This window comes from Diaphorina citri, unplaced genomic scaffold, assembly GCF_000475195.1.
Source record: "Diaphorina citri unplaced genomic scaffold, Diaci psyllid genome assembly version 1.1 scaffold1134, whole genome shotgun sequence".
NCBI classification, from domain to species: Eukaryota; Metazoa; Arthropoda; class Insecta; order Hemiptera; family Psyllidae; genus Diaphorina; species Diaphorina citri.
The window spans coordinates 24143-37383 of record NW_007378563.1 but is presented as its reverse complement, the minus strand read 5'-3'; the positions used below and the strand labels follow the sequence as shown (position 1 = coordinate 37383).

The 13241-nt window shown below is 39.5% G+C and overlaps 1 protein-coding gene, 1 long non-coding RNA gene, 1 other non-coding gene and 1 pseudogene across 3 annotated transcripts in view; 2 read left to right on the top strand and 2 right to left on the bottom strand.

Moving 5' to 3' along the window:
* The window catches only part of LOC103514400 (pre-mRNA-splicing factor ATP-dependent RNA helicase PRP16), a 36971-nt gene that overhangs the window by 10069 nt on the left and 13661 nt on the right, over nt 1-13241 (bottom strand). Inside the window, exons 9-14 of the mRNA XM_026827379.1 lie at nt 13012-13129; nt 10219-10304; nt 5880-6065; nt 4953-5163; nt 1290-1457; nt 254-408 (exon numbers count right to left, since the gene is read on the bottom strand). Coding sequence (XP_026683180.1) covers nt 254-408; nt 1290-1457; nt 4953-5163; nt 5880-6065; nt 10219-10304; nt 13012-13129 — 924 coding nt within the window. The remainder of the gene's footprint in view (nt 1-253; nt 409-1289; nt 1458-4952; nt 5164-5879; nt 6066-10218; nt 10305-13011; nt 13130-13241) is intronic.
* LOC113469559 lies at nt 8327-8444 on the top strand (annotated as a pseudogene).
* Trnaa-agc lies at nt 11151-11223 on the top strand. The gene has a single exon. It is a non-coding gene; the product is annotated as a tRNA-Ala (tRNA).
* LOC113469557 lies at nt 11856-12532 on the bottom strand. Its single transcript, XR_003392929.1, has 2 exons — nt 12335-12532; nt 11856-11945 (listed from the first exon to the last, which is right to left on the bottom strand). It is a non-coding gene; the product is annotated as an uncharacterized LOC113469557 (long non-coding RNA).

Genomic DNA, 13241 nt, shown 5'->3' with positions numbered 1-13241 from the left:
GCAAAATGGGGTACTTTTTTTTTTTTTTTTTTTTTTTTTTTTCCCAAGTCCAACCTCAGTAAAAAGTGCAGTGGGTTAGTCGGTTAACACTTTGGACTTTGGATCTGGAGGTTGGTGGTTCGAGTTCAAGTCAAGTCATAAAATTTATCTAGGCGTAATAATTGGGGAACGATATTTGTGACAAGCATTAAGTTTGCTTAACACAGTTAAAAATTCCTTTTTTAACCAAGGGAATCGAACCTGTAATCCTTACCTTGGAAGTCATAATAAGCTCATGGTACACGACATAGTCTGGTGTGAATCCCATTCCAAACAGCGCTGAAGTGGGATGTAGATGACATGGCATACCAGTTCTACAATTCACATATTCACCAATACCTTTGAGTCGGGCTGCCTGATGGAAATACGCTGCAAACAGAATAGAAATAAAAATATACAATTCAATAGAAGAGAAATAGAATTATTATCAATAAAAATCTGGTGTGAACATCACACGACACTTTCCTTATCCTATTGAATGGTGCTTATTTGGGTGTTCTGTTGTAACATTTACAATATCTCTAACCGTTTAGTCGATATAGCTGAAAACCGCCAAAAGGCGGTCAAAATACCGCCAACCGCAGCACCTATTTTAATCAAACGTTTTCCAGTCGAGCGCCTTGACCACTACACCACCGAGGCAGGTTATAAATAGGCTATAAATAATTAAAATCAGGCTATAAATAGGAGAGAACGAGAAGTTTTGGCTAGAAAGTAGAAATTAAATAAATGGTGGTTAGAAACAGATGTGCAAAAAATTGAGGAAATTATAAAGGTGCGTCCAAACATAGTAGGCCGGACGTCGATCGACGAAATAAACCTATGTTGTCGAGGGAGTGTGGATGGATCAGTCGACGTTGATCGATGGCCGGTCGCCAATGTGTGGGCCCTAAGATTCAGTTTTCGGTTACACACAGGCAGTGGCGTAGCGTCCATGTAGGGCGTGTATGGCTGCCATACACTCAAAAATTCCACTCAAATACCATTAAATATTGACTTTAAATAATTATTAGATAGATATTGTGATAGAAATAAGTGTCCGCCCTATACTTGGAGTTGGACCACGCTACGCCACTGCACACAGGGCTAGGCTTGAAGAGGTATAGCTCCGAGAAAAAAAAAGTCCAATTACCTACCTATTTCATTTATTGTTTTCCTTTATTTTTCAAGCCTAGCCTAGCCCTGAGTATAAGCACCACCTCAAAATAGGTCTTGAGGCAAAACTCTATAAAACCGTATTGCCCACTCACCATCATTTGACTTCTGGAAAATCTTCGCCTGAAGATCGGACGGCAGTTGAGAATAAATGGGTAGAATGAGTAGTTGAGGGGCATTGTCTATTTCAGCCAGTCGCTCCGCCAAAACCTCACATGTAACTTCAATATCCTCTTGTCCTGGCATGAATATCAGGATATCACCTGTTAAATAGAAAATATTTTTACTTTAATTCATCAGTCCCAATATGTAGAATAAAACAACCAACTTATTAGGTAGAAAAAAAAAACATTATTCTAGATCTAGAATAGCCCCCTTCCTCGTGGCTCCTTAGTTAAACCTATTACCCTTAGATATAGGCCAGGGGGAAGAAGAAGAAAGATGTGTATTGATAAAAATAAATTAATTTAATGAATTTCAGAATTTGCAGAGGATCCACAAAAAAACTAAAACCAGAAATTCCCAGCAAGACCTAACAGCAAGTGGTCTGAGGAGAAAAAGGCTGACATTCTTCAAGGATGCAGATGTACTGGCACAAGAGAAAACGGAAAGAACCATAGAGTTAAGAATTTCATGATCCTTTGATTCCGAAACGAAAAAAAAAAAAAGAAAAAAATCAAAACCTACCTACTAGGTATCAAAATAGAGAAATGATAATTTTTCGTGTTAAAGTATGAAGAAGAAGAAGGGGAAAAAACAACAACCAAAATACAAACAAAACAAAATTTTTTTTTTTTTTTTTTTTTTTTTGTCAGCGGTGAACACAATTCCGACTTTCTATTACTCAAGTATAGCGATAGCGAAGCTATATGTATGTAGTATATGTAATATTAATATATAATGAGAAAATATTACAATCAGTCCAAATTTTCAAAATCAGAAAATGGGTGGAAATATCCCCTTTTAGAGGTCCCCTGATTCCAAAAAAAAGGGTAATAGAAAGTAAAAAACTATTTCTATTCTATGCAGGGTGTCTACCAAAATGGAAAAATAAAATTCCCTGACTTTTCCCGGTTTTCCAGTCCAATTTTTCAAAATTTCCAGTCTACTTTTCCAAGACTTTCCACCCTATTCCCACTGCGTCGCAGCCGATTTTTTTTTTTCCAAGCAATGTTCTCAAGCCTGTTAAATTTCTTCAATCTTTTTTCATCCGACTAGGGTAAGGTCTTGAGTCCCCCATTTGCACCATGAAATAACTGCGCCGCAGGCCAAATTTTTTCAAGATAAATGACCTTTGACCAAGATAATGACCTCAAGACTACTACAGCCATTTCTCTTAGATCTGGCTTTGGGCCCCTAATAGGCATTTACTATAAGTGAACTGGCATTTTTGTAGAATATAATAACAGCGCCGCAGGCGAAATTTTTGAACATTTTGGTCTAAAATCTTCAGAAATTTAGTCTCATCGAAATCCTAATCTTCAGCTCCGCAGGAGAATTTTTTTAAAAAGCATGAACCTGAAGTTTGTCATTATAGAGTCTAATACACATTCAGTGGCGTAGCGCCAGTCATCTTCCTGTCCTTGTTCCACTTGTTATACTTATGCGCGGGAGTAGGACGGGGAGTATCATCAGGTCTGGTACGATAAGAGTGTGGAGTGTCATTGGGGCCATGAGATCTAGTCGAGTGCGGAGTGGGAAAATCCCACGCCGAGGAGCGAGGGAAAAATTCGTCTTCGTCATCCCAATTGGTTCTGAGAGAAAAAAGAAAGTGGGAATAAAGAGATAAAATTAAATAGACCAAGGGAAAAATTAGCTAATAGAAATTTTCATATGATAGGAGTAAGGAGTGTCATTGGGGCCATGAGATCTAGTCGAGTGTGGAGTGGGAAAATCCCACGCCGAGGAGCGAGGGAAAAATTCGTCTTCGTCATCCCAATTGGGGGGAGGGGGAAAACCCCCCGCGGGGGGGGGAGGGAAAAATTCCTCCCCGGCAGCCCAGTGGGTTGTGGGGGGGGGGGGGGGGGGAAGGGATAAAAATTAGATAGACTAGGGGGAAAAGTGCCAATTGAAATTTTAGATGAGTAGAATAGAATTTTTGGGGGGGAAACTACTACTAGATATGTAGAAAATTAGTGACAAACTTAGAAAATGTTAAAATAAAAATAAAATAATTATCGAGGAATAATTATTTAATTAAGAATCTTCATTAATTAAAATTAAAAATTTAAAAAGACAATTGAGATTCGACATACAACTGGTGGTAATATTTTGGTGAGCTTAGATGGTTGCGCCGCTTAGTAGACCCCGATTTGCCTGTTTCTTTCACCGAGAAGAACATGGGACCCAATTCTGCCAACCATTGGCCATCCACTGCCGTCACACATTGCATGTATTCCTGGAAAAATTGATGGGGAAAACTGTAACAACGGATGTCTTATCGTCCCAAAAGAATTGATTAAGGAGGCTCGTAGTAATGTGATATCCAGTATCCACATAATTAATACATATATTAAAAGGAATTTTAATTGTGTTAAGCATAAATGCTCGTCACAAATGTCGTTCCCCGCTTAATACACTACGCTAAATTTTATGACTTGAGTCAGACTCGAACCACCAACCTCCAGACCCAGAGTCAACCGCGCTAACAACTGCTCCACTGAGGTTGGTTTATTAATACATATATTATTTAGAATGTTTATTACTATAGGGTCTGGCTGGGGGACCTTAAACAGGGAGTAGACCAGCTTGATCTGGCTAGGGGGACTTTGAACCGAGAGGATACTAGCCTGATATTTCCCTTGCTAAAGATATAAAAGGTTGACTGCCCAAAGCTCTCTAGCTGATTGAGAGACTGACGAAAAAACGCCGACCCCGTCTGAAAACGGGAAAAGGCTACACTTTGATCAAAAAAAAAAAAAAAAAAAAAACAAAATTTGAGGAGGGTAAAATACTGCAAGGTAAAAAGCTGACCAAAAACATCCTGGACCCAAATCTCATTCAATGGGTTAACAAGAATGCTCCTACCCAGCCTAGTTTGCTTCGAGAGTAGCAAGCTAACTTGGAGGGAGGGTTGCCTTGTAATCGCTAGATCGCGGGTTCGAATTCTGCCCGGGGCGAAACTTATCCTAAAGAGATAAGGTTCATCCTCGGAACGGCTGGCTTTCTCCAGTCCTCTTTCTTCTCTCTTCGCTTTCGGAACGATAAGACCTTAGCATCTTAGCAATTACAGATCCTTTACAAAAGAAAATAGATTGGAAAGTAAGTAAGTGAGGACAATTAATAATACTTACTTATTCTGTTTCCATTGATTTTTTTTTTTTACTTTCTATTTCATTTTTTTTTTTTTTTTTTCCAGCTAATATTTTTATTTTCACTTCTACAGTTCCTTTTTGGGGTTTTTTCAAAGTTTCGGAGTTAAATGGCGGCCGAACCGTACATTTCTCGAGTTCCGGCCAGCGGACACTTTTGATCCTCATAAATTATGGAAGCTGTCTGCAAAATATGAGCCACCTGTGGCTAAAGGTAAAGTCGTGAGAAGCGCTAGTTCCTTTTGAGCTTTCTCCTTGCATAGCCCTAAATAGCGGAACTTTGGTCTGGAATAACGGCCGAACCGTACCTTCTGGAAACAGGGCCAAGGATATTTTTGATCTACATGATTTATCGAATCTCTGTGCCAAGTTCGAGCTACTTTGGCTGATTCTTTTTCTTTTCTTTTTCGCTTTTTCCCCCCTCCAGCCTTTTCTTTTTCGTCTTACCTGGATTAGGAATCAGGTGTATCTGGAGGGCCTGCTTCACCGCGGAGTCCACATAATCCTCCACCGGGTTCTTGGCGAAGAACACATCCACTGGAAAAGTTCTGCCGGGGATGTGAAACGTGGGCACATTGCCGAAGAAGTTGGAGAACTTGTCCGCGTCCATTGTGGCCGAGGTGACGATCAGCTTGAGATCTTGACGACGCGCTATCACCTGTAAATAGATAAGAAAAAAATCTGCTGTGAACAAGTGAACATCACATCACGCGACTTTCTTTTCCTTATTTTATTTTATTTTATTGAATATTGAATATTATTTCCTTATTTTATTCCTTATTTTATTTTATTCCTTATTTTATTGAATTATGCTATAAGTAAAAGATGATATTCATTTATTTCACTTTAAAGAATTTCACTAAAATTCCTCCCCTCCGGTAAAAACCCTAGGATGCATACAGCGTTTATTCTCTAGATGGCCAAACCAATCTTTTGAGCCAGAAATTATGCTTGGTTAGGTGTTTTTGGTATGGTTTTCCCATGACTTTTTCAATATATCAAACCGTTTGGTCATTACAGCTCAAAACCGCAATAAATCGGTCGAAAACTGGCAAAATGAAGTCGAAATAAAGCCCGTCAATAAGTTTATGAGTCATCTTAACTCCCTATAGATACTCACTACACATACTGGGAGTTGACGTTATATAATTATGTATAAGATCTACATGTTTTAGTATTTTTGAAGAGGTTTGTTGATAGATTGAACTATAACAACGGATGTCTTACCGTCCCGAAATCGAAGACACGATAAGTGTGTTCTCCATAATATGTCAAAATATATAGGACTTTGGTTAGATTGCGGGAGTAAAGGGACATTTCAGTCTCATTGTGGCAGGATACACAAGGTATATTCTATTCTTAAATACTGCCTACCTCTCTAAGTAATCCAAACAGAACATCCGTATTCAGGGATCGTTCATGGGCTTCATCCATAATGATAGCAGCATAATTGTCCAAGTCACTCTCACGGAGCGATTCTCGGAGCAGAATACCGTCTGTCATGTACTTGATAATGGTCTTCTCCGACGTGCAATCCTCGAACCGTATGGCGTAACCTACCTGAGAAATGAATACACAGAAAGAATCATCAATTTTATTAATAAATAAGTTTCATATATTTGTCAAGTGAAAACATAGTACATACCTATTATTCTTTATCATGTTACTTGACATAGTAACCCGTTTCCAGAAGAAAGAATCATCATCAAATCTCAAGTCGTTCCGTCCAAGGGTACGGGTTGGCTATATACAAAGCCAATCCACCATATTCTACCTTCTACCAATATAGAAAGAATCAGAAAAAAAAAAAGGAATAGCGGAGTTCGTTTGATAGGTAGTTTATTTAGATGAAAACTGTCCCTGGGTCAAGTTTGAGACATTGTTCGATCGCTATTCAGGGCCAATCTTGGGGAAAAGATTGAAAGATTTGAAAGTAGTTCACGTTTCAAACTTTGCAGAGAGGTTCGTTTTAGAATAGACAGAATATGTAGATGAAAAGTGTCCATAGGCCGAAGTTCGAAAAATATAAGATTCCGCTGTTATTAAGGTCAAAATTTTGAAGAACCTTGAAAGATTGAAAGGAAAACTTCACAAAGTTACTGAGTCCTCCATCAAGATGAAGCTTAAATAAAAGGAATTGGCGTTTTTCAGAACTTGGGACTTGACCATAAAGGACTTTAGTTAAGGTAAAGAATAGTATGTTAAACGACTTTACCATCTTATTCTTTGTACTCACCTCATCTCCTAATGGAGTTCCACCAGCCTGGAATTTCCCTTGCTACAGAAATAGCAAAGGTTGAGTGCGAAGGGCATCCACTCAAAACAATCATCCTAGCTAGGGCTGATTGAGAGGCTGACGAAAAATTAGGTAAGTAAAAAATTTCTAGTAGTTAAGAAAAGTTTGATTGAACAGTTTAATAATAGTAAAGGAGACTTTTAGTAATGCTGTGATATCGACAAATACTGTAAAGAGCCTCTCAGCTCCACCAAAAATAATTGTCTATTGATTTCCTACCTGTGGTGGAGGGTCCATAAAATGAAACTGCAGTAGATCTTGAACTCCCAGAGATTTCAACAGGAGAACAGTATTGGCTAGGTTGGTACGTTGTATTTCAGGCACCGTGGTAATGAGCAACTCTTCCTTATACTGACGCTCAGTGTACAGTCTAAAACACTGGAATGAAACAAATAAAATAGATGAAACACTGGAATAAAACAAATACAAGATATAAAATAAATAAATGCCGTTTCTTTGTGTTATCATATACTATCACAACTTTGGTGCTCACTGGAGCATAGTAAGATTTTCCAAATATCTCAATAATTCAGCGCTTAATGTGTACCTACCATGCTATTACCGGTCGCTATGCGTATTTCTATTACATAGCTGCTTATTTTCCTCACGAGGCTGAGTGGGTTCCACAACAGCCAGTCACGGAATCAAACATTTCCATGATACACATTTTTTGACCCCGCCGGGAATCGAACCCGGGTCTCCCGCGTGCAAGGCGAGCGCTGTGACCACTACGCCATGGGAGCTAAAGTGGGCCCCGCAACAGCCAGTCACGGAATCAATCATTTGCATGATACAAATTTCTTGAACCCGCCGGGAATCGAACCCGGGTCTCCCCCGTGCAAGGCGAGCGCAGTGACCACTACGCCATGGGAGCTGACCTCTTATTGAATTATGCTAGAAGTAAAAGATGATATTCATTTATTTCATTTTAAAGAATTTCACTAAAATTCCTCCCCTCCGGTAAAGACCCTAGGATGCATACAGCGTTTATTCTCTGCATGGCCAAACCAATCTTTTGAGCAAGAAATTATGCTTGGTTAGGTGTTTTTGGTATGGTTTTCCCATGACTTTTTCAATATATCTAACCGTTTGGTCATTACAGCTGAAAACCGCAATAAATCGGCGAAAACTGGCAAAATGAAGTCGAAATAAAGCCCGTCAATAAGTTTATGGGTCACATCTTAACTCCCTGTAGATACTCACTACACATATTGGGAGTTGACGTTATATAATCTTATATTATAAAAACAAGTTATGTATAAGATCTACATGTTTTAGGATTTTTGAAGAGGTTTGATAGATTGAACTGTAACAACGGAGGTCTTATCGTCCCGAAATTGAAGACAAGATAAGTGTGTTCTCCATAATATGTCAAAATATATAAGACTTCAATTGGTTAGACTGCGGGAGTAAAGGGACATTTCAGTCTCATTGTGGCAGGATAAGCGATCAAGGTCATACTATCACCAGAAGAGAACCAGTTTAAATTCGGACAGAGCTGTTATAGGATTAAAACTTGTTTATAGCCCGCGGTGATAGCACGTTGAATACACCAGTTCTCAATGGATCACTGAAGTTAAGCAACGTTGAGCATGGTTGGTATCCGGATGGGTGACCATGTGGGCAATGGCGTACTGCTGGCTTTTCCCGGCCACACTCAGATTGAGTGAGGTTAATGTGATGAGGGTAGTAATTTGTTGCTGAATGAAGGGTAAACCTTCGTCACCAAAACGGCTTCATACCTACCGTAATCTTTTTTTTTTTTTTTTAAGAGGTTTGACAGAGAGCCATGGGAGCTAAGTCTATAAAATATGGTAGACATATCAAAGCACGGACACTGTACCCTGTACCTTCAGGCCGATAAAATATGGAAGGCGCTCTCAATATTGGGGCAGTATGACCATCATTACCTGTCCGGTATCATTACAGTCCATAATTACAGTACCTTTAGACCTTTGGCCGATAAAATATGGAAGGCATACTCAATATTGGACCAGTATATTCTTACCTGTCCAGGCCCAGTTCGGCCAGCTCGACCTGACCTCTGATTAGCATTGGCCTGACTGATCGGATATATCTGCAAAGCATCCATACCGATACGCGGGTTATAAACCGTACCTTCAGGCCGATAAAATATGGAAGGCGCTCTCAATATTGGGGCAGTATGACCATCATTACCTGTCCGGTATCATTACAGTCCATCATTACAGTACCTTTAGACCTTTGGCCGATAAAGTATGGAAGGCATACTCAATATTGGACCAGTATATTCTTACCTGTCCGGGCCCAGTTCGGCCAGCTCGACCTGACCTCTGATTAGCATTGGCCTGACTGATCGGATATATCTGTAAAGCATCCATACCGATACGCGGGTTATACACTTTGAGCTTACAATAACCACCGTCCACCACATACATGATCCCGTCCACTGTTAGCGAGGTTTCCGCTATGTTTGTAGCCACCACACACTTACGAATGCCTGGAAAAACGGGTGGGAAAACAATTAATAATAATAATAATAATAGTGCTTATTATACTGCTCGCATAGGACTGAAATAGACGCATGTCATAGGTCGTCGCGACAAATTTCGAGATCAGAGCTCATTTGTGTGAGAAAATGTGAAAAAAAAAATCCCCCAAAAACAGTTTTTTTGCTTTTTTAGCTTTATGATTTTCTGGACAAAATTTGCACCACCACAAAAACCAGTTTTTTTTGGTTTTTTGGCTTTATGGTTTTCTGGACAAAATTTGCACCACCATTTTCGTGATCCTGGTAAAAAGACCTTTAATTTGATATATAGGTCGACCAGGTTTGGATAACTCCTTCTATGGGGACAGACCGACCGACAGACAGACGACACCGAAGCGAATACAATAGTCCGTCCACTATACCTTTTATTATTAGTAATAATAAAGGAAAGACGGACTAAAAACGGAATAGCGGAGTTTGTTTGATTGTCTATTTAGATGAAAACTGTCCCTGGGTCAAGTTTTTTTTCCCCCATTAGGCGCTTTAACAATGTTTTGTGCATGTCGTTCACGCCGTGGGTCAAGTTTGAGACATTGTTCGGTCGCTGTTCAGGGCCAATCTTGGGGAAAAGATTGAAAGATTTGAAAGTAGTTCACGTTTCAAACTTTGCAGAGAGGTTCGTTTTAGAATAGACAGATGTAGATGAAAAGTGTCCATAGGCCGAAGTTCGAAAAATATACGATTCCGCTGTTATTAAGGTCAAAATTTTGAAGAACCTTGAAAGATTGAAAGGAAAACTTTACAAAGTTACTGAGTCCTCCATCAAGATGAAGCTTAAATCAAAGGAATTGGCGTTTTTCAGAACTTGGGACTTGACCATAAAGGACTTTAGTTAAGGTAAAGGACAGTATGTTAAATGCCTTTACCATCTTATTCTTTGTACTCACCTCATCTCCTAACGGAGTTCCCATCTCATCACTCACTCTCTTCGCAACACTCATAGCAGCCACTCTCCTGGGCTGAGTACATCTGAAACATTTTGTTAGTATTTAATATGTGTTGCTAGTTGTTGTTAATATGTGTTGCTAGTTGTTGTTAATATGTGTTGCTAGCTAGCATTATCAAAATCGAAGAAAAAGAAAAATTCCGTAGATTTTTTCTAAAAATTCCTTAAATAAGAAAATGAGATTTGTTAGATTTCTTCCGGTTTCAATAATAATTTTTCTTAACAACCTCAGTGACCGAGTGGATATCTCACACACCGGAGGTCTAGGTTCGATTCCCGACAGGGTCAGTGTTTTTCGGGTCTGTACTCAGCCTCGTGAAGACAAATGAGTAGCTATTATAATCAAGTAGCTACCAGTGGCGGCATTAATAATGTAAAAAGATTGATGAATAATGAGAAAAAATAGTCAAGGAAGCACTTAGAATGCTGTGATATCCACAAAAGCGTAGAAGGCTCTGCCTTTCCGCAGATAATTAATGATTGGATTTTTGATTTGATATGCCTACGTATTTCATGGTCCTTTGATTCCGAAACGAAAAAAAAAAAAAAAAAATCAAAACCTACCTACTAGGTATCAAAATAGAGAAATGACATTTTTTCGTGTTAAAGTATGAAGAAGAAGAAGAAGAAGAAAAAACAACAAACAAAACAAAATTAATTTGCATCCAACATAATCCTGATGGGTATTCAGCACTATTCACTAATCTTATAATCACCGTACTATATTTTATTTTACAACGTCGCCACTGATTTACACACAGCGTAGTAAACTTGTAAAGAATGAAACGACCTTGAACGTATTCATTCAATCACCTGGGAGTCTTGAGACATGCGTAGTTTATATAGCGTTATTTTCACCTCTCTTCATCAACAGGGGGTGTAGCTCAGATGGTAGAGCGCTCGCTTAGCATGCGAGAGGTACGGGGATCGATGCCCCGCACCTCCACATTTTTTTGCACACTCAGGAGCATTGAAAAAGTTTAGAATGCTTCGTATAGTTTTTTTTTATTTTTACTTTCTATTGCATTTTTTTTTTTCAGCTAATATTTTTATTTTCACTTCTACAGTTCCTTTTTGAGGTTTTTTCAAAGTTTTGGAGTTAAATAGCGGCCGAACCGTACATTTCTCGAGTTCCTGCCCGCGGATACTTTTGATCGTCATAAATTATGGAATCTGTCTGCAAAATTTGAGCGACCTGTGGCTAAAGGTAAAGTCGTGAAAAGCGCTAGTTCCTTTTGAGCTTTTTCAATGCATAGCCCTAAATAGCGAAGCTTTGGTCCGGAATAACGGCCGAACCGTACCTTCTGGAAACAGGGCCAAGGATATTTTTGATCTACATAATTTATGGAATCTCTGTGACTCTGTGCCAAGTTCGAGCTACTTTGGCTGATTTTTTTCCTTTTCTTTTTCGCTTTTTCCCCCCTTCAGCATTTTCTTTTCTTTTTCGTTTTACCTGGATTAGGAATCAGGTGTATCTGGAGGGCCTGCTTCACCGCGGAATCCACATAATCCTCCACGGGGTTCTTGGCGAAGAACACATCCACTGGAAAAGTTCGGCCGGGAATGTGAAAGAGTCAGGTGTCATAGGTTCGTCTTTGAATCGTATAGAGGGGGTATCCAGTTCCCGTTCTGATTTTCGTTCTGACTTGATATGTCTTCTGTCACTGTCTGGAAATGGGATGTGAAAGGATATTTTTTAATTGTACAAAGGTTCAGAAAATTACTCTAGACACCCAAAGGGGCAATTTTGGGCATAATGAGCACATTGTACTCTGAAAAGATGTTACACAAAGCCTTTCAGGTATTAATAAAAAATAAAATCCAAAAGTAGGTACCTACTAGAATAGGAAAAATTGAGCATTACAAGAAATTTCAATCATTGGGGAGAAGAGAAGAGAGACTCTGAAAAGATGTTACACAAAGCCTTTCAGGTATTAATAAAAAATAAAATCCAAAAGTAGGTACCTACTAGAATAGGAAAAATTGAACATTACAAGAATTTTCAATCATTGGGGAGAAGAGAAGAGAGAAAAAAAAATCTTTCTCAATTAACTTACCATCATGATATTTCCTGTCACTTCTGTCCGAGTGATGGCTCCGTTCAGAACTTCTGTACTTCTCTCGACTGCTGTGATCCTCTCTGCTCCTCCCTGAACTTTTGTATTTATCCCTAGCACTGTCTGACTCCTTGTATTTACCTCTCTCCCTATACTTCTCCCTACTACTCTCTGACTCTTTAATTTTACCCCTACTTTCCGGATATTTCCTGTCACTTCTGTCCGAGTGATGGCTCCGTTCAGAACTTCTGTACTTCTCTCGACTGCTGTGATCCTCTCTGCTCCTCCCCGAACTTTTGTATTTATCCCTAGCACTGTCTGACTCCTTGTATTTACCTCTGTCCCTATACTTCTCCCTACTACTCTCTGACTCTTTGATTTTACCCCTACTTTCCAAGCTTCTGTATTTGTCCCCTCGCTCCCTGTATTTGTCTTTATAATCCCGATCCCCATCTTTCCCTCTTTCCCTATCTCTTCGCCAATCATTGCTCCCCTTGTCACTTCTCCTCTCCCAGTCTTCTTGATCTTTTGTGGTGTACAGCACACCACGCTCATTTTCTTTTCTCATGCGAGAGTTAAATCGTTCCTGTGCTTCCCTAGAGATGCCACCAGTGTGTGTTGGGGTTTCTTCGTAAGCTTCCCGGTAGTGCCTGAAAAAAAGAGAAAAATTAGGAGCTTCATACCGTAGCGGGAGTATCCATCCTCGTGCAGATATTGAGTAAGCTGTGTGGTTTTCCCGCTCCCCGTCTCCCCCACTATGATCACAATGCTGTTCTCTCGAATCACGTTCAACAGCTGAGGAAACAAAGTAGATAGGGAAAATTGGGCTTGCTTCTTGCTTGACATGCTTAAGGTCCCGGGATCGAATCCCACCATCGACAAAAAAATTTGTACTCGTCTTTCGATT